The sequence below is a fragment of the Dasypus novemcinctus genome, chromosome 10, assembly GCF_030445035.2.
Source record: "Dasypus novemcinctus isolate mDasNov1 chromosome 10, mDasNov1.1.hap2, whole genome shotgun sequence".
NCBI classification, from domain to species: domain Eukaryota; kingdom Metazoa; phylum Chordata; class Mammalia; order Cingulata; family Dasypodidae; genus Dasypus; species Dasypus novemcinctus.
In genome coordinates this window covers 58,838,069-58,860,194 of record NC_080682.1, presented here as the reverse complement: position 1 = coordinate 58,860,194, position 22,126 = coordinate 58,838,069, and the positions used below count along the sequence as shown (strand labels likewise).

The 22,126-nt window shown below is 39.0% G+C and overlaps 1 protein-coding gene and 1 long non-coding RNA gene across 5 annotated transcripts in view; one reads left to right on the top strand and one right to left on the bottom strand.

Moving 5' to 3' along the window:
• The window catches only part of QSER1 (glutamine and serine rich 1), a 107,451-nt gene extending 103,292 nt beyond the window's left edge, over positions 1-4,159 (top strand). For both annotated transcript variants that reach the window (XM_058305596.1, XM_058305595.1), the window contains exon 13: positions 537-4,159. In XM_058305596.1, the coding sequence (XP_058161579.1) occupies positions 537-677 (141 nt within the window). In that variant the 3' untranslated portion in view covers positions 678-4,159. The remainder of the gene's footprint in view (positions 1-536) is intronic.
• The window catches only part of LOC131280040 (uncharacterized), a 44,892-nt gene that overhangs the window by 13,728 nt on the left and 9,038 nt on the right, over positions 1-22,126 (bottom strand). The gene's annotated exons all lie outside the window — the stretch shown is intronic.

Here is a 22,126-nt window from a genome sequence, read left to right as displayed (position 1 = left end):
ATATACAGAATTTCCCTAGACAGATTAAATTATTTTAGACAGTATTCTTTATTTGACCAGTACTTTGTTTTTTCATTAAGTGTTAAATTGGCTCAAGGCCATACCTGATGTGTTTGGCAATAGTCTGGTATGAAAAGATGTTCATAAATCTAACCTCTCTCCAGCAAAGGAGAAAGCAAAGACAGTGATAGAAAATATGCTGACAATTTTACAATGCTCTAAAATGTAGAAGAGGCCCTAAAATTTGTTACTAGGTTTTCACACAACTAGAAGGAATGGAGAAAGTTTGGGACCCTTTTCTATCTTCCTCCCTACTGTCACCCCCCTATATCCCATGATGCCAAAAAATGACAGGGTTAGTCTTCACCCAGACTTACCTGAAATAATCATTCTCCATGGATGGGATTTTAAAAAAAAAAATTTTTTTTTAATTGGTACTTGTAAGTTAAGAAATCCTTTTGTCATTTGGGATATAGAAAAAGTAAGGCCTTGTGAGGGACAAGTATAAGCTAATATGGCAATTTTCTTTATTTTAGATTTCTTCTGTGCAGAAAAAAAATGAAGATTTAGGACAGGAAGAAATTGTTCAACTTTGTATGAAAAATGTAAAATGGGTAGAGGACCTGTTTGAAAAATTTGGAGAACTTCTGAATCACGTACAGCAGAAATGTTCCTAACATTTCCACAAAATCCCATCTTTTTATAGCACTAATGAAATGGCGGAGGGGGGTGGTCAAAGGGGGTCTAGGTCCTCAGATAATTGGATGTCCAGCAGTGGTCTCCTGCAGGTGTGTCTGCTTCCATCATGGAACGTACATCATCACCTCTGCTAAAGGACAGTGGTGCTGCCAAGGAAGTCAGTCCTTTGGAAATGAACCTAAATCCTACAACATTTTTATCCTAATGAATGACTTTTCTATTTTGTAAACCATTGGGTAACTGAGTTTTATTTTCAGAAATGTTTTTTGACAAATGATGAAGCATGCACTAAATATAATTTTTCTTCATTGCTAGAGAGATAACACTTAAGTAACTTGATTATTTTTCCTGACTCTGGCTAGACACCAGAATGAAAGAGAGGTGGCAGAAAGCATATATTTGCATTTATATGTGGCCACAAAACAGATAGTATTGTACATTATGTAAACAGATCTGGTATGCTGTGACATTCTATATGAGAATATCACCAATTTAAAATATGACAATTCAGAAACTGCATTCTGCTTTATGGACCTTTTACTCTAACATGTTCAGGAAACTGGATGTGGAATTGGTGCAATTCTATGACTGCTTTTTGTGTCAGTTTATATTATGATGAAAAAAAAACAATGACATACTATTTTCCCTATCTCAAAGAAAAGTATTTTCCTTTATACTGTGTTTTTTTTTCCTTTGGAAAATTTTTCAATTGTACATTTTATCTCACTAATAGATGTATTTTTCACAAAGAAAATATTGTGGTTATAATTATGTTTGATGTATCTGTAATACACTTTTCATTATTTTCAGTAAAACTTATTTAGTTGTATGTTCAATTTCTATTGTAAACTCTATCTTGAGGTAACCATTTTCATACAGATTTGCTTCAGTGTTATCACGTATACACATTCAGTACTAGAATTAGTTTAGCTTTATAAATGGGGTTGTGTTAAACACTGCAGTGATTTTCTAATTCATGAAAATAAATTTCATACTAAAATCACACTTAACTGATTTGTTGAAGTAAAAATCTAGCCACATTGTACATCTTGAAGTATAAAATTGATAATTAGATTATATGCAGTGTTAAATACAGCTTATATAACTCTTAGAACTGGAAGTGGTGGAGCTCTCCTTTTTGGTGCCTTTCCAACCTTATACACACTATCATAGCTGTCTTTAGTTTAATAGTTAGTACTTCAAGTAGTTTACCAGAGACAGTGAATGTATTAGGTTCAACATGACCTTGTCTTTTTTTTGCGTTTGCCAACAGGATGCCTTATTTGTTTGGGAAAAAAAGATTTACTAGTGTCATTCTAAATGATCTCCTTTTTTAGGCTTCTAAAAAAGTTGTTACCCATCATGCATTTGTTTATTTTACCACCATTCAGTGCCTTAAGTCCTGTCAAGAAAGCAGTGTTACTGCTCAATGCCCAAATAAGACATGCTTATGTGGATACTGCTGTTGTCTTGATATTGAGATAACAGGCCAACTTCTTAAACTTAAAACCTTGGTAAACTGGCAAAGAATTGAAAGTAACATGGAACTTGATTTGAGAAAAAAAACATTGTAGCATTGGGTGAAAACTGAGTATTTGGATTTGAGTTATACTTACATATTTATTTCTGATGGTTATCTTATTACAAGCAATAATCCTTAATACTTGCACCTGCCATTAGACAATAAGATACTCAATAATGGAAGTTCTCTCAAGGGTTAAATGTCTCATTTCTGCAAGTTTCTTAAAATCTGCTTGGGCAGCTTTTATGAAAGCAGAATTAGCCTATTAGTAGATTCATTTTGCTTAAGTCATATGAGATGCAGAATCTAGCAGTGGGAGCTTCATAAAATTAATTATTCTAAGTGGGAAAGAGTTCTAAGCAGCCATATTTCTTTCTAGTAGTATCAGCTCTGAACAGAAATGGTTTCCTTTATTTCCAAAGTACAGAATCTCCTAATGTGATAAGTATATGTCAGTATATTACACTCCCAGCTTACTTTCCTGAAATGATTGCTGGTTTAAATATTTTTTTTAAAGCTGCCTTGGATTTAGGTAACTCTTAATTTGATGTTTGAAATTTATTGCCACATTTTCTTCATAATAAGCCCCTTGGAAAACAAAGATATTTCCTTAGAGTTAATCTAATGCTTCCTATAAAAATAGCCCATTTTCTTTTGAACTGCAGTTGCCCTCAAACTTTTGCAGTTATATTCACGGTAGTAAAACAAGAGTTTACACAATATTGGGGGCCAGTCCTATGATACTGCTTCTAGGAGAATCTATTAATGTTGTACCATCTTATCTCATTTCATCCATATAACATAGGCATAAAACATAAACCTTGGGCCCTTGAGAAAAATTGGGACTATTTTGACGACGATATATGAGTCCTCTCTTTGTATGAAGTTAAATAATACCTAGCTGATTAGCAATTACATTTCTTACCAGGGAGTTTGAAATTTATGATAGAGAAATAATTTAGATTATAGATAGAGTTAGAAAGAGGTAAAGCACATGTTGCCAAAGCCCAAAAAAACATTTTTAAGGAAAATGATTTTCCTAACCACAGAGATCTGGGAATTATTTAATGTAAAAAAAATTCATTGTATTTGTTCCTAATTCAGATAAGTGATTGGAGAGGGACCTCCTTGTTTTCATTTTCATTATTCTAATTAAGTTTTCATTTATTTGATTCTCTAACAAAGTCTTAAATTTATAAAGATGTATGAATTATCACAGTAAGTCAATAGGAAATGCCCGTTTTTCTATTCAAATAGGAAACATTGGTAAGATGGTAAAATCTTATTTTAAAATGGCTTAGAAATTTTGGGGATTATCTTAAATTTCTAGAATTCATGAATGAATGAATTATGGACATTATAACTGTTTTCAAAGCTTTTCCCTAATTTTATTAAATCATTTTCATTTTAATATACATATTTATTTTCTTTAAAGCAACTATATTCCAATAACCTGTCACTTTTGAGATATACCCGAAAGCAGCAGGGTTATTGAGGCAGCTTTCTCAAAAGTTCCTTCAGATGTGCAAGTCCCAAATTTTATTGTTTTATATACAGTACAATTTTTGTTATAAACTCTATTTCCATCTGTTTCTTAAAAGTGCTTTTCAAACAAAGTGACATGTCCCAAGATAAGTGCTTCTGTGTCAATGGCACTTGACACAACTATACAAATGAAAAATGTACTCTAGTGGTTGTACATTTTTCCTACATGTACAACTTGTGGCATCTATGTTCATAAATGCATGTTTTTACAAATCACCTTTATTTATAAGTGACAATAATTGAAGCTAAGGATACAAAGAAACTTTCTGCATTTGTAGTCCAGAGTTTCAAGTGGTCCATAACACAATGTATGGAAATGTGAAAGACAATTTTGTATATTTGTTTGTTACTAACTCAGATCATTAAAATGAAAACAGTTTTTAAACAACAAAATCAGAATGAATGGTTTTTGTTTTTTTTGGTTTTTTTTTAAGAATTGAAAACTAATATATTGTATTAGCCAAAAGAATCATTTTATAGATTCCTTGCACAGAGTTAGGTATCTGGCCCACCCATCATTTTCTCAGAAGATTATTTTAAGTCAACATTTGATGAATTATATATAACCTTAGCTGACAGTGTCAGAAAATGCTTAACCCAATAAAAAATAAACAACTCTTAGCCCTTTTCTACAAAGAATTATAAATCCAAAAAGTTATACGTAATTTTTATTTGAAAATAATGTGCATAATTAGAAGTATTTACTAATATCAAGATAACTTTTTTGTTTTAACTGTTAATAACTATTGACTAAGTTAAAAAGAATTTGTTCTGACTGTTCTTGACTTTCAGAATAATAAGATTCTGCCTTACAGAATATTAAAAAATATTAGGTATTTCAAATAAAGATATGGTCAGCCTGTTTTCTAGGTTGTAATTAGTTTTGGTTGTAAAGCACTTACTTTTCATTCCTTGACATTTATTTTATACAATTAGGAAATCTTTAATCAGTGACCTTTATAAAAAATATTCTTAAATTCTGCAAAATCCCGGTTTTGTTCTCCATTTGCTGCTAAAATTGCCATTCATTAGTTTTTTCCACAAAATATTTCTTTCATTATTCATATTACCTGTATTGAAAACATAGACGACATGGTTATACTATACTGTTCTGTTAATGTTTTGTGAATATCTGATTTGTTTGCATCTCAGAGATGCTTTCTAAACTCATTTAACCTGCCTCTTTAGGAAAAGTGTGAAAGAGGATACTTCTACTCTGTTTTTAAAATGGAAATATTTTTATTACCAGAAAAGGATAAAGCTACTCATGCTTATTGTTAAAAGAAAAATAAGAAGTCAAACAATGCAGAAAGTTGTAAAGAAAAACTTATAAACCACTCTGTCTCTGCTAAGTCTTGACTTTTACCTAAAACTTGCTTTCAGTTCCTATGGAAATGGATTGCCCCTTTTCTGTGATGTGGCTTTAAGTAAATTCCCAGGTTTCAGACTTACCCATGTTTAAATGTAAATTAAAACGCTCATTCCAAAATGAAATATAAATGATTCTGGATTATCGATCATTTTGGTTACATATATATCTGTTCTTCATTTAGCATGAATAATTCAGGGCTTACTGGTTTCCAATAAAAGGAAGAAACAATTACCTTTTGATCTACTGTAAACCATATCTATTTTGTGATGTTACTTAGAAGTCAAATTATTTTGCAAAAACTAATTTGTTTTACATATAATTTACTTCTGGTGCTTACAGGGTTTGTTTTCACCCAAAGTGAGTAAGGTGGCCCAGATCTAGGAAACTTCTTCTGATTCCTCAAATGTATATGTTCTTTTCTTGCCTCTGGCCATTCACCTTCCCTTTGGTAAAATATTTTTCTCTCATCTCTTTTTCTTCAGATCTCAGCTTCTAAACCAGATTAGGTTCTGACCCCCTGGACCAAATTAGGTACCTTGTGATTCCTCCAATACAGCATTTACCACACTTTGTCTGGTTACTTCAGTGGACTCTAATTCACATAAAAGACCCCTGGTGAAAGGATATATTCTGCTTTGCTTAGCATTCCCAATTCCTAGTACAGTGTCTTATCTGTAGTAAAATATATTTTCTTGAGCCATATGATGAGAATGGCTACATGAGAGGACAATTACAGGGAATATTAAAAGTATAAAAATCAAAAAGAACTCATTGGACTTTGCAATAATGGTATTAATGACCTTAATGAGAAGTAGTACAACATTAGAGGGAAATAACAATACCAAGATATCAAAACGTGTTGGCATTTTAGGGAAAAGTAAAATGGAGTGGCTATTGTCTTTCATATTTTGTTCTCATTATTAAGACAAGCCTCAGAGACTGGGAGGATTTTTAACAGAGTGGATGAGAAAGAAGGCATAATGGTTTATTTCAGAAGAACTGGATTTCTGCCTTAGTTCTGCAACTAAATAGCTCTATCTTTGGGCACGTCAAGTGAACCCTAATCAGGATCTCAGTTTTCTCTTCCTGAAAGTAAGGTAAGAAACATAGCTTTTTTGAGCTCTTAACGTTCTTTGATTCATTGGGAGAGAGGCAAAGTGGTTCAGTTTGGCAGCAGCAAAAGAGAGGCATAGCAGAATAGTAAGAATGGAAAGGTGTTACTACATCATTTACTGCCTTTTTTTTCCATGACTTATTTCAAAATCACTGAGCAGCTAACATTTACACACATATACTCTGGCAGCACATAGTTTGTCTTGTGATACTTATTAATGTAATTTTTTTAAAAGATTTATTTATTTCTCTCCCCTTCCCCCTCCACCCCGGTTGTCTGTTCTCTGTGTCTATTTGCTGCGTCTTCTTTGTCCACTTCTGTTGTCGTCAGCAGCACGGGAATCTGTGTTTCTTTTTGTTGCGTCATCTTGTGTCAGCTCTCCGTGTGTGTGGCACCATTCCTGGGCAGGCTGCACTTTCTTTCGTGCTGGGCGGCTCTCCTTACGGGGCGGACTCCTTGCGCGTGGGGCTCCCCTACGCGGGGGACACCCCTGCATGGCAGGCACTCCTTGCGCGCATCAGCATTATGCGTGGGCCAGCTCCACACGGGTCAAGGAGGCCCGGAGTTTGAACCGCGGACTTCCCATGTGGTAGACGGACGCCCTAACCAGTGGGCCAAGTCCCCGCCTAATGTAATTTATTAAGAGCATGTCTTGTATAGCCAATTATAAACTACTTAAGGTCTGTATCCACATGGTCTTCATCTTTATATTTCCAACAGGGCAAAGCTTTTTGTACAATGGGAACTTAATAGGTTTGTGTTGGATAGATGGGTGAATATATAAACAAAAATTGGGAATTTGTTTAAAGGATTTTCAAAGTGGCCTCCAAAATAGTTCAAAGTACTTGTTGTCAACTCTGGGCATGCCAGTGGTATGTTCCTTGCTTTTCATCATTTGCATGTCACTCTTAGTTCTCACCCTGTTTACTTCTCAACAGACCAGAGTATATTCTCTTAATTCTTATATTTAATTTCCCTTTAACCTAGACGTTCTTAACCAGGAATCCACAGAAAGACTTAAAGGGGTTCATGAGCTTGAATTTTAAAAAAGCAACTTATCTTTCTTTTTTCTTTTTCTTTTTTTTAATTTATTTTTAATTTATTTCTCTCCTCTTCCCCCTCCCCCTGTTGTCTCCTCTCTATGTCCATTCGCTGTTTGTTCTGCAACCGCTTCCATCCTTATCAGCGGCACCAGGAATCTGTTTCTTTTTGTTGTGTTGTCTTGTTGTGTCAGCTCTCCGTGTGTGCGGTGCCATTCCTGGGCAGGCTGCACTTTCTTTCGAGCTGGGCGGCTCTCCTTACGGGGCGCACTCCTTGCACGTGGGGCTCCCCTACGTGGGGGACACCCCTGCGTGGCAGGGCACCCCTTGCGCGCATCAGCACTGCGCATGGGCCAGCTCCACACGGGTCAAGGAGGCCGGGGTTTGAACCGCGGACCTCCCATGTGGTAGACGGATGCCCTAACCACTGGGCCAAGTCCGTTTCCCTATCTTTATTTTTTCTAACCTCTAACTGAAAGCTAGCACTTCCTTCACTTATGAATGTATGCAATAAATTATAGTAGTATTTGTTTTATATCACATTACAGTTGTTGTATATCTCAAAAGATAGCTTCATAATACTTTCAAATTATGGTAGTTGTTAGACCTGACACAAGTTGAGTGTCATAAAACTATCTGCCACTACATTATGAGAAGGGATCTGTGGAACAAAAAAGGTTAAGAACCCCTGCTTTAATCAGTGGAAATGGATGAGCTATTAATAGAAAGCTTGTGTCTTTTTTTTTCTTTCAAAGATTTATTTCTCTCCCTCCCCCCCATTTCCCTCCTTGTCTGCTCTCTGTGTCCATTCACCATGTTCTTCTGTGTCTACTTGTATTCTCATTAGACGGCTCCAGAAACTGATCCTGGGACCTACCAGAGTGGGAGTGAGGCGATTACTCTCTTGCACCACCTCAACCCCGTTCTGCTATGTCTTCTTATTTTCTCTCCTCTGTGTCTCTTGTGTCATCTTGCTGCACCAGCTCTCTGCGTTGGCTGGCACTCCTGCATGGGGCAGCTTTCCCACATGGGGTGGCATTCCTGCACTGGGCGGCTTTTTCATGTGGGCCGGCACTCCACATGGGCCAGCTTGCCCTCACTAGGAGACCCTGGGCATCGAACCCTGGACCTCCTACTATATGGTAGATGGGAGCCCAATTGGTTGAGCCACATCCATTTCCCAGAAAGCATGTGTCTTTGAGCAGTGAAATAAGAGAATTCAAAATATAGCAATAGCCTAACGGAAAGAATCTGGCTTGAAGATTTTAAAAATTAGCCTTGTTTGCATAGGCTCCTTTATCAGTGATTTAAACAGTTGGGCCGGTCAGAAGTTCCTTTCAAAGGCCATTGAGTTTATTATAAGATAATGTTATTTGACTTAAGTTTAAGTCAGGAAGCTAGGGTTTTTCACAGCTGAGGTTAAGGTGAGTAACATTATCACAGGAGTGTGCAAACAATACAATATCAGAAGAATTAAGTATTAAATCACCATTGCAAGGCAAAAATTTGCCTTTAAGTAACTTAGCCCATACTGCTCCTGAACAAGCATTCTGTAATCCAAACAAGTCAGGTGAGAAATCATCACTATGACTGTTCTAGCTGAGTTTGCCATGCTGTCAACCACAGCATAGAAAAGGTTGTCAGCCTAGCAAATAGTCATCACTGCTTGGTTTAAAATAATCTTTCTGATCTATCCAGAAGCAAGGACACAGTTCATACATACCCCCTTGCATGGCTGTAGGATTTTCGGAGGTTCACAATATAACTCTGTTAGCATAGGATAGGGGTCCATAAAGATCCGGAACAAAGACTTTTGCTACTGACTCATATCTTTTGGTCCTTTCAGTTCCTAAATAAAGCTTTTCTTTCCCCGGTTCTCCTCTACTGCTGTTTTCTTTATCCAAACTACCATCATCTGCCAGAACTACTACAGTAGCCTGCGAACTGTCTCCTGTCTTCTAGGCTTGCTTTCCTTCAGTCTTTTCATATAGCCGTCGGACATAACTCTGTTTGATTCCCTATTAGAAATCCTTCAGTGGCTGCCTATTTGCTTTTAGGATAAAGGCCAAAATTCTAACAGGGACTTCTACTTTCAGCCGTGAAGGAATAACAGATCAGATATATCTTTCTGCCTTAAATAGGAGACGAAATATATAAAAACAGTTTTCAAACACTGAACAGTAGTTAGCATAGGTCAGTAATCCTGAGAGGAGGGAAATGAATGAGTTAAACCCTACAACAGCCACACCTTACTTCCAGTAGTTTCGAGGCCACAGTCTAGGGAACGGGAACTCAAAAAGAGTTTATAGTCTCCCTGGATTAAGGAGGCAGAGTAAAGAGTTTGGGGAAGCCTAGAAAGCTAGAATTTGCAGGTTAGAGTACCGCAGTGGAGAGAGTTGTACAAAGAAGAGTTCAGAGATCTGCAGATGATTCCCTTCCAGCATCCAACTAAATACTCATCAGGGTACATGTGTGAGGAAACTAGGAAAGTCAGGGAAAGACCACCAGAAAGAATTAAATGGAAAAATCCTGTATGCAAACACAGGGACTAGAAGTTAGTCCTAACACAGGGCATCAGGCAGTGTCCTCAAAGGATATTGCCTCAGTAGTGAGGCAAAATTAGGCTTAGAGGAAAAGCTGTTCTGAACCTGCCTAATAAAACTTAAAAGCAAGCATGGAAAAAGATTAAATTGTTTCCAAGTAACTTAAATGCATCCCAGAACAAAGCTCAAAAATAGATAAAGGGGGAAGCGGAGTTGGCCCAATGGATCGGGCATCTGCCTACCACATGGGAGGTCCACGGTTCAAACCCCAGGCCTCCTTGACCTACGTGGAGCTGGCCCACGTGCGGTGCTGATGTGCACAAGGAGTGCCGTGCCACGTAGGGGAGCCCCACGCGCAAGGAGTGCACCCTGTAAGGAGAGCCACCCAGCACGAAAGAAAGTGCAGCCTGCCCAGGAATGGTGCCGCACACATGGAGAGCTGACACAAGATGACGCAACTAAAAGAAACAGATTCCCATGCCGCTGACAACAGAAGTGGACAAAGAAGACGACGCAGCAAATAGAGAACAGACAACCGGGGTGGGGGGGAGGGGACAGAAATAAATAAATAAATATTTTTTTTAAAAAAAGAAAAGGTAGTACCTCATCCTGTTCCAGTACCGGCCAGGGGAAGGGAAGACCGAATTCCTGGCCAACTGAGATCAAGGCTTAGAAGAAAACACTTCTTTTTCATTTTCCTTGGTTTTCTCTCTGTTTACAAAATGGTCATCTTAATTTCTTCTCCCTCTATATGCACAAGCCATCCCCTCATTGAGAGGTGGAGTCTTTTCCTCCATCTCCTTGAATCTGTGCTGACTTGTGATTCCTTTGAGCATCAGAATAAGGCTGGAGTGAAGTCGCATGACTTCTGAGGCTAGGTCCAAGGTTTTGCCTCAGTTTCTTGAATGCTACCTCTAGGGGGAAGCCAACCACTATGTAAAATCTGACTCGCTACTACCATGGTGTGAGGAAGCCCAAGTTAACCAATCAGAAAGGCTGTGTAGAGAGAGACATGCTTGATCAGCTGCCACCTGTTGCAGCCATTCCATCCCAAGTGCGACATTATGTAAGGCAACTGGATCATTCTCTTCAACAACTCATTGTCACAGCAGAAAAAATGGGGTCAAAACGGACCTAGACCAAAAGAGAGATACTGCAACAACCAAATACATGGTCCTTGATTGGATTTGGTTTGAACAAAACACCTATAAAAGACATTTTGGAGACAACTGAAGAAATTTTAATATGGACAGGACACTGTTACATTTATTTAGGTTTGATAATGGTATTCTGAGTAAATATCCTTATGTTTTATAGATACATGTTGAAGGATTTAGGGTAATATCTATTATTTACTTTAAAATGGTTCAGAAAAAAATTATATATAGATGAAGTGAATGTAGCAAAGAGTATAAATATAAACAAACATAACACAAACACCCTTCTGGAGGTTTTCCCATAAATCATTCAACTTCTCCATCTCAGTGAAAGGCAACATCTTCCATCCAATTGCTTAAGCAAAAGCAAGAAGGCATCCTTGAATTCTTTTTCACCCACACACACCTAACACATCAGCAAGTCCTGTTATTTTTATCTCCAAAGAATATTACAAATCTGCACACTTCCTGCAACCTCCAGGGCTATCACAGTTATCCAAGCCACCAGCATCTCTCCTCAGCAATATTTCAATAATCTCCTAACTAATTAGCCTCCCTGTCTCTATTCTTGACCCTTCATTCTCAAAAAAGGAGACAGGATGATTCAAAAAGTAATACAGGCAAGACTTCTGGGAAGATGGTGTTGGGGTAGGTAGGCAGGACTCAACCCACTCAGAAAAACAAAGGAGGAAGGGTAAAGGCTGTCCAAGAGAGCTGCTTTGGATATTTGCAGACCAGGAGAGTGTTGCGCATCTTCCAGGAGGGCAAGGGACAGAAAGTAAAAGGAGCCAAAACAAAAAACATGAGTTACTATCCCCCACAGCCAGGAACAGCACCTACCTCCCACCCTCATGGTGAACCATCTGAATAAAACCCATGGCAAACTGCAGCCAGCTGATACAGGAACAGACGTGGGAAGAAGGAGGGTGTGGTGGATTGTCTTCAGTGAGTTTGGTCAGCAGAGCCTGTTTTTAACCTCAGCTCTGTCCAGACCAGAATCATGGGCAAGTGGTGGTGGAAAGACACCTCCGTGAAAAGATTCGCCAACAAGCACCATCTGCTGGCTGGTCCAGAAACTGCAAGGATAAAAAACGCCTTTTGGGAGCAGATGTAGCTCAAGCAGTTAAGCGTTTTCTTCCCACATAGCAAAACAAATGAAACCAACTCAGGGTTGCTGATGTGGCTCAGTGGTTGAGAACTGGCTTCCACATAAATGGTTCCAGTGTCAATCCCTGGCCTGGTACCTTAACAGAAAAAAAAAAAAAAACCTCCTTTTGGAGTCTTGACCCAGACCCCTTGGATCAGTTCTGCATGCCAAAATAGACCCTATTTTGATAACTTAAGCTGGGCAAGGTTAAAAACTCAGAATTCTAAGTTGAACTAAAAATCAAAGAAGAATTTGTTAAAAAAACAAAGAAGAGCTATGAAACAAAACAACTAGGCAAGAGAAAGAAACTGACCGCCAGAATAAATTCACCAATATATTCAGATACCTAGACATCAGAAAAAATTACAAGCCATAGTAAGGAATAGGAAGAGATGGTGTAGCCAAAGGAACAAACCAAAAATCCTGATGAAGTACAGGATTTAAGACAAGTAACCAATAATAATCACACAAATCTCCCAAATCAATTCAAATATTGTAACAATATTTACAATTGTTAATTGTAAATATGACTAAAGAGATAAAGGATATTAAGACACTGGGTGAGCATAAACAATAATTGAAAGCCTGCAAAGAAAAGTAACAGCTTATGGGAATGAAAGACAAAAAATGGGTGACATTAAAAACACATTAAAGGTAAAAAAAAAAATACATTAAAGGGGAAGTGAATGTGGCTCAAGAGATTAGACTCCCGTCTACCATATGAGAGGCCCCAGGTTCAATTCCTGGGGCCTCCTGGTGAAGGTAAGCCACACTGGCCTGCACCATGGAGAGCTGAGGGCTCATGCGGCAAAGAGCTGATAGCCTGCACTGCAGACAGCTGACTCAGTAAGATGATGCAAAAAATGGAGACGTAGAGGAGAGAAAGTAAGAGATGCAGCAGACCCAGAGAGTTGAGGTAGCTTAAGCAATTGAGTGTCTCTGTCCCACATCAGAGGTCCTGGGATCAGTTTCCAGTGCCTCCTAAAGAGAAGATGAGAAGACAAGCAGACATAGAAGAAACGCACAGCCAATGGCACAGAGCTGACAGTGCAGGTGGCAAAGGGTGGGGGAATAAATAAAATAAAAATAAATCTTTAAAAAAATATTTAGAGGCATATAACAGCAGATTTGAATTGGTAGATGACACAATTAATAAATTGGAGGACCAAGGATATGAACTTGAAAAGAAAGAGAACAGAAATAGAAAAGAATGGAAAAAATAGAACAGGGTCTCAGGGAATTCAGTGACAATGCAAAACACACAAACATACATGTTATCAGTGTCCTAGAAGGAGAAGTGAACAGAAAAGGGGCAGAAAGAATATTTGAACAAAAAATGACCAAAAACATTCCAATTCTTATGAAAGACATAAATATCAACATAAAAGGACATTCCACCCCAAACAGAATAAACCCAAATAGACCTACTCCAAGACATCTATTCAGAATGATAAATACCGGAGATAAAGAGAGGATTCTGAAAGCAGCAAGAGAAAAGCAATGAATCACATTCAAGGGAAGCTCAATAAGACTAAATGCCAATCTCTCATCAGAAACTACAGAGGTGAGAAGAAAGTGGTATGGTGTATTTAAGGTACTGAAAAAGAAATACTGCCAGTCAAGAATTCTTTATCTGACAAAACTGTCCTTTGAAAATGAGGGTGGGTTTAAAGTCTTCACAGACCAGCAAAACCTATAGATTATGTTAACAAAAGACCAGATCTACAAGAGATACTAAAGGGAGTGCTTCAGCCTGAAAGGAAAAAGCAAAGGTGAGAAACTTAGAAAGGAATGTGGAAATGAAGATTATTAGTAAGGTAACGCGTAAAGGGTAAAAAGACAGACAATGGAAAGCTAGAGGACAAAGTAAGTAATGCCTTTACAGTGATAACATTGGATGTTAATGGACTGAATCCCCTAGTCAAAAGACATAGACTGACAGAATGGATTTTTTAAAATGAGCCATCTATATGCTATATATAAGAGACTCAAATCAGATGTAAGGACACAACCAGGTTGAAGGTGAAAGGCTGGAAAAAGATATTCCATGCAAATAGTAATGTAAAAAGATCTGAAGTAGTGAAATGAATATTGAACAAAATAGATTTTAAATGCAAAACTGTTATAAAAGATGAAGATGGTCATTATATATTAATAAAAGGGGCAATTCACCAAGAAGAAATAACTAAAATATGTATGCACCAAACCTGGGTGCCCCAAGATACATGAGGCACACACTGGCAAAACTAAAGGGAGATATAGACATTGCTACAATAATATTGGGAAACTTCAATACACCACTCTCAGAATTGGATAGAACATCTGGACAGAGATAAATAAGGAAATGGAGAACTTGAATAATATGATAAATGAACTAGACCTAATAGACACTTATAGAGCATTACAGCCCCAAACAGCAGAATGTACATTCTTTTCAAGTGGTCATGGATCCCTTTCTAAGATAGACCATCTGTTGGTTCACAAGACAGGTCTCAATATTTTAAAAGATTGTAATTATACAAAGCACTTTCTCTAATCATAATGGAATGACACTAATCAATAAGGGAAGGAAAAGGGGGACATTGACAGATATATGGAGATTTAACAAAACATTCTTAAATAATCAGTGGGTCAAAGAAAAAATTGCAAGAGAAATCAGTAAATATCTTGACATATATATGAAAATGAGAACACACTGTATCAAAACCTTTGGGATACAAAAAGGCAGTGCTGAGAGGGAAATTTATAGACCCCAATACTTACATTAAAAAAGAAGAAAAAACACTAAAAAAAAAGAAGAGCTAAAATTGAAGAGCTAACTGCACACCTGGAGGAACTAGAAAAATAGTTGAATACAAGAAAATCAGTTAGAGTGATAAACCACATTAATTAAGAAGAAAATCACATGATCCTTTTGATTGACACAGAAAAGGCATTAGAGAAAATATCGCATACTTCCTGATAAAATATAGGAATAGGAGGAAGCTTTCTCAATATGATAAAGTGTATATATGAAAAATCCACAGCTAACATTGTACTTAATAGTGAAAGATTGAAAGCTCTCCTGCTGAGATTAGGTACAAGACAAGGATAGCCACTGTCACAACTGTTATTCAATATTGTGCTAGAAGTTCTAGCTAGAGCAATTAGGCAAGTAAAAGAAATAAAAGTCACCCAAACTGGAAAGGAAGAAGTAAAACTTTTCGCTATTTGCTGATGATATGATCCTTTATATAGAAAATCCCAAAAGATCCACAATGTACTAACAGACAAATTCAGTAAGGTGGCAGGATACAAGATTAATATGCAAAACTCAGTAGTATTTCTATAGACAATTGATGACCAGTCTGAGGAGGAAGTCAGAAAAAAAAATTCCACTTATAATAGCAACTAAAAAAATCAAATTTTTAGGAATAAACTTAACGAAGGACATAAAGCACCTGTATTAAAAAAACTACAAAACATTGCTAAAAGACACCAAAGAAGACCTAAATAAATGGAAGGACATTTTGTGTTCATAGATTGGAAGACAGAATATCATTAAGATGTCAATTCCACCCAAACTGATTTACACATTCAACACAATCCCAATAAAAATTCCAACAGCCTTTTTTGCAGAAATAGAAAAGCAGTTATCAAATTTATTTTGGAATGGTAAGGGGCTGGAACAGCCAAAAATGTCTTAAAAAATAATGAAGTTGGAAGACATGCACTTCCTGACTTCAAAGCATATTACTTAGCTACAGTGGTAAAAAATAGCATGCTATTGACATAAAGATAGACATACTGACCAATGCAACTGAATGAAGAACTAAGAAATAGACCCTCACACCTATGGTTAAGTGATTTTTGACAAGGCTCTGTTAAGCCCACACAGCTGAGCCAAAGCAGTCTATTCAACAAATAGTGCTGGGAGAACAGGATATTCATACCCAAAAGAAAGAAAGAGGACTCATATCTCACACTTTATACAAAAATTAACACAAAATGAATCAAGGACATAAATATAAAAGTTACAACCTTAAAACTCCTAAAAGAAAAGATCTTCAAGATCTTGAGGTATGGGGAGCAGATGTAACTCAAGAGGTTGAGTGCCTGCTTCTCACATACAAGGTCCCAGGTTCAATCCTTAGCCCAGTACTTAAAAAAAAAAAATCTTGTGGTAGGTAGTAGTTTCTTAAACCTTACACCCAAAGTACAAGAAATGAATGAAAAAATAAATAAATTGAAACTCCTCAAAATTAAACTCTTCTATGCTTCAAAAGACTTTTCCAAGAAAGTAAAAACATAGCCCACTCAATAGGAGAAAATATTTGGAAACCACATAACCACATATTCAATAAGGGCTTCATATTCATGTTTATAAAGAGATCATCCAACTCAACGATAAAAGGACAAACAACCCAATTAAAAAATGTTTGAAAGTCTTGAATAGACATTTTTCCCAAGAGGCAAAATGGCTAAAAAGCACATGAAAAACTATTTAACTTCACTAGCTATAGGGAAATGCAGATTGAAACTACAATGAGGTATCATTTTATACCTTATAGAATGGCCATTATTTTTTTTTTAAACCTGAATACAGTAAGTGCTGGAGAGGATGTGGAGAAACAGCTGTTGGTGGGAATGCAGAATGGTGAGGCCTCTGTGGAACACAGTTGGCCGAATCTAAGGAAGCTGAGTACAGAATTGCCATATGATCCAGCAGTCCCATTACTAGTAATATATTCAGAAGAACTGAAAGCAAGATCTCAAACTGACGTTTGCACACTACTTTCACAGCAGCATTGCTAAAATATGGGAAGAGCTCAAGTGTCCATCAACGAATGAGTGGATAAACAAAATGTGGTATATACATGCAACAGAATACTATGAAAGTCTAAGAAGAAATGAAATAAGGATACATATGACAACAGGGATAAACCTTGAGAACATTATGTTGAGTGAAATAAGCAAGACACAAAAGGATATATATTGTATGGTCTCACTAATTTTAACTAAATAAGATTAATAAATTCCCAGAGGTGAACTCTACAATACAGGTTACTATGATATAGAATGTGGTTTGAGAATGGTAGCTGATGCTTAATGTATGTAGAATTTTTAATAAGTTTTAGGTTTGGTGGTAACACATTATAGTGAGTATAACTAACACTGCTGATTTATAAAGGTAATTGTGGCTGAAAGGGATAGTCTGAGGAAGTAAATGTCCATTGAAAGGAAGCTAGAGAGGGAAGTAGACATGGCTCAACTGATAGAGCGTCCGCCTAACATATGGAGGGTCCAGGGTTCAAACTCAGAGCCTCCTGACCTGTGTGATGAACTGGCCCATGAGCAGTGCTGATGCGTGCAAGGAGTGCCATGCCACGCAGGGGCACTGCAGCATGGGGGAGCCCCACATACAAGGAGTACACCCTGCAAGGCGAGCCACCCCACGTGAAAAGAGTGCAGCTCACCCAGGAGAAGTGCTGCACACACAGAGAGCTGACACAGCAACATGATGCCACGAAAAGAGACACCGTTTCCCACTGCTGCCTTACAATACAAGCAGATGCAGAGGAACACAAGCAAATGGACACAGAGAACAGACATTGGGGGGGGGAGTGGAGAAGGGGAGAGAAATAAATAAAAATTTTTTAAAAAAACAAGGAAGCTAGAGAATAATCTAGGGACTTATATAACATGTATATAACAGTGATTTCAGTGGTAGATGAAGATTGTGGTTAATAGCATAAATAATGTTATTCTTTTACAAAATTTAAGAATATGGTGATACATGCAAAAAATTACAATGAATGTAACTTATAGCAATAGTTAACAGTAATATTGTAGGGAAGTGAACTTGGCCCAATGGATAGGGCATCTGCCTACCACATGGGAGGTCCGCAGTTCAAACCCCGGGCCTCCTTGACCCGTATGGAGCTGGCCCATGCGCAGTGCTGATGCACGCAAGGAGTGCCGTGTCACGCAGGGGTGTCCCCCGCGTAGGGGAGCCCCATGCACAAGGAGTGTGCCCCGTAAGGAGAACTGCCCAGCACAAGGAGTGTGCCCCGTAAGGAGAGTGGCCCAGCACAAAAGAAAGTGCAGCCTGCCCAGGAATGGTGCCGCACACACAGAGAAGGGTTGCAGCAAGGATGACGCAACAAAAAGAGACACAGTCCCGGTGCCACTGACAAGAATATAAGCGGGCACAGAAGAACACGCAGCGAATCGACACAGAGAACAGACAACTGGGGCAGGGGGATGGGAAGGGGAGAGAAATAAATAAATAAATCTTAAAAAAAACCAAAACAGTAATATTGTAATTTTTTAAAAAGATTTATTTCTCTTCCCTTCCCTGCCTTCCCACCACCCAGTTGTCTGCTCTCTGTGTCCATTCGCTGCGTGTTCTTCTGTGTCTGCTTATATTCTTGTCAGTGGCACCGGGACTCTTTGTCTCTTTTTGTTGTGTCATCTTGCTGTGTCAGCTCTTCGTGTGTGCAGCGCCACTCCTGAGAAGGTTGCACTTTTTTCACATGGGGCGGCATTCCTTACAGAGCACACTCCTTGCACGTGGGGCTCGCCTACAAGGGGACGCCTCTGCGTGGCACAGCACTCCTTGTGCGCATCAGCACCGCCCGTGGGCCAGCTCATCACATGGGTCAGGAGATGCTGGGTTTAAACCCTGGACCTCCCATGTGGTAGGAGGATGTTCTATCTGTTGAGCCAAATCCGCTTCCCATAGTATTTTTATAGTAATGGAAAAGGAGATATTATATCAGTTCTTTTTTTTTTTAAAGATTTATTTCTTTATTTAATTCCCCACCCCTCCCCGGCTGTCTGTTTTTTTTTCTGTGTCTTTTTGCTGCGTCTTGTTTCTTTGTCCGCTTCTGTTGTCGTCAGTGGCACGGGAAGTGTGGGCGGCGCCATCCTCAGCAGGCTGCTCCCTCCTTCGCGCTGGGCGGCTCTCCTTATGGGTGCACTCCTTGCGCGTGGGGCTCCCCTACACGGGGGACACCCCTGTGTAGCACGGCACTCCCTGCGCACATCAGCACTGCGCATGGGTCAGCTCCACACGGGTCAAGGAGGCCCGGGGCTTGAACCGCGGACCTCCCATGTAGTAGGCGGATGCCCTAACCACTGGGCCAAAGTCCGTTTCCCTTATATCAGTTCTAAGGGCAACAATAGAGGGGTATAAAGGGGTATAAGATTTTTCCTTTTAGAGTAATGAAAACATTCTAAAACTGACTGAGGTGATAACAGTACAACTCTGTGATGAAAATTAGAGCCACTGAGTTTACACTTTGAATGGCCTGTACAAAGCATGGGACTGTATAATACAGTGAATCCTATGGTAGAAGATGGACTGTGGTTAACAGACAAATAAGAGAACATGCTCTCGTGAACTATAGGAAATACATAGTACTAAAACAGGGTATTAATAATCAGGTGGGGGAAACGGACTTTGGCCCAGTGGTTAGGGCGTCCGTCTACCATATGGGAGGTCCGCGGTTCAAACCCCGGGCCTCCTTGACCCGTGTGGAGCTGGCCATGCGCAGTGCTGATGCGCGCAGGGAGTGCCGTGCCACGCAAGGGTGTCCCCCGCGTGGGGGGAGCCCCACGTGCAAGGAGTGCGCCCGTGAGGAGAGCCGCCCAGAGTGAAAAGAAAGTGCAGCCTGCCCAGGAATGGCGCCGTCCATACTTCCCGTGCCGCTGACGACAACAGAAGCGGACAAAGAAACAAGACGCAGCAAATAGACACCAAGAACAGACAACCAGGGGAGGGGGGGGGATTAAAATAAATAAATAAATCTTTAAAAAAAAAAAAAAAGAAGATCATTAAAATATTAAAAAAAAAAAATAATAATAATCAGGTGGGTTGGGGGAAAATGCACCAAATCTAAGATATTGGTTATAATTAGCAATCATATTTTGACTATGCTCTTTCATAGTTTATAACAAATGTTTTACAAGAATGCAAGGTATCGGTGGTGGGGTGATATATGGGAGCCCTATGTGATGATATGCATGTTTGTTTTGTAAGTTCACAACTTTTGCTATACACTTATTGTTTATGTATGTTCATGTACGAATGATATACTTCAATAAAAATTTTTTAATGAAAAAAGTTAACACTTATATACATACTTAAGATCATGCTGGGAAGCAGATGTGGCTCAGGTGACTGGGCTCCTACCTACCACATGTGAGGTCAGACGCCAGTGCCTCCTAAAGAAGACAGTGAGCTGGCATGATGGGCAGATGCAGCAAGCTGACACAAAAAGAGACACAAGAAGAAGAATAAAACATAACGAGAGACACAACAGAGCAGGGAGCAGAGGTTCCCGGTGTCTCCTAAAGAATATAGCAAGCTTATGTGATGGGCAGGCGTAATGAGCTGATGCAACAAGGTGATGTAACAAGAGACATGGGGAGGAAAAACAGAATAAGAGACACAACAAAACAGGGAGTGGATGTGGCTCAAGCGATTAGGCACCTCCCTCCTCTATCAGAAGTCCTGAGTTTGGCTCTGAGTGCCTCCTTAAAAAACAAGAAGGAAGGGAAGCAGCTGCGGCTCAATCAGTTGGGCTCCCATCTACCATATGGGAGGCCCTGGGTTCGTGAAGACAGGCTCGCCCACATGCCACGGAGAGCTGCCGGCCCACAAGCACTGTGGAGTGCCACCTGGCCCACAGGCACCATGGAGAGCCAACTCAGCAAGGTGACGCAACAAAAAGGGAGACAAGCAAAACACAGAAGAGCGCACAGTGAGTGGACACAGAGAGCAGACAACAAGCAAGCCACAAGGGGGGGAGGGGAAGAAAAAAAGCAGAGGAAGAACAGACACAGCGTATGCAAATAAGGAGGGTGGGGAGAAATAAAATCTTTTTTTAATATGGTCATGCTATATGGCATTTAAAACTCTTCAATGGCTTTTCCTCACATTTAAAATAAAATTCCAGCTTTTTATCATGGCCTATAAAGCTCTGCTAGATTGGGCCCCTGGTCACCTCATGAGCTCTTCTAGTCGTAAATCCAGCCCCACTGGCCTTTTTCCTGTTTATTAAGTAAATCAAATTCATTATCCTTTAGGATTTTAGAACTTCATAGTTCCTCTACCTGTGCTATTTCCTTTTCTCATAGCTGTCTTTTTTATGTCATCAAGTTTCTACTAAAGCATCACCAACTCAAAGAGGCCTAAATCAGTGTTCTTTTTAAGCAACCTACAAGAACCAGCAGAAACATCTTTCTAAAAGCTCCAGAAAAAAAAGTACTGCAGTAACAGGGCAAGTACCAAATCAATAAAAAGCCTACTTAAAAATGGAAGGGAAAAAAAGTGGGAGGATCTCATGGTGTCCTGGATCACCACTTCCACACCTCTCATGGTGCCCCCAGTGCAGATCCTTGGTCCTATTATGGAGGGAGCAGAGCAACCCTTACGTACAAGGAGCACCCACAACCCAAAATTTTTCCTATGTGATGAAGGTGGCTCACAAAATGCTGTGGGAGAGTCAAGTTGAGATACCAGAGACAAGGGATTGCTGGCTCTGAGATAAACTGCAGTGCCTGACCGTGAAAAAAAATGTTTCCTAGGGAAGAGGGGATATTCTTTTTTTTAGGGGATATTCTGAGCTGTGTAAACAGAGGAATTCCTAAGGCTACATGCCCTTGTCTAAAATAAGACACCTCTTAGAAAGAATCAGGGAGGCCCCTATGCTTTGGCCTGGAGCTGTTCTCTAAATTCCCTGTATGGAAAAGCCCTGAAGGAGAGCACTCCCACAGGTCAATCCGTAAAGACTGAGAAAAGGGTTTTCTTTTTATCTTTTTTTTTTTTAAGCTCCTGACATTTAATCAAAACTTTGCCATAACACAGCTGGATACAAGCTTAAGAAATAGTGCTTCAGAGTCTAAATTCCACCAATAACACATCAAAATATCAAAATGTCCAGGTTTCAACAAAAGACTACAAAGTAAACAAAGAAATTGGAAGTGATGGCCCATGCAAAG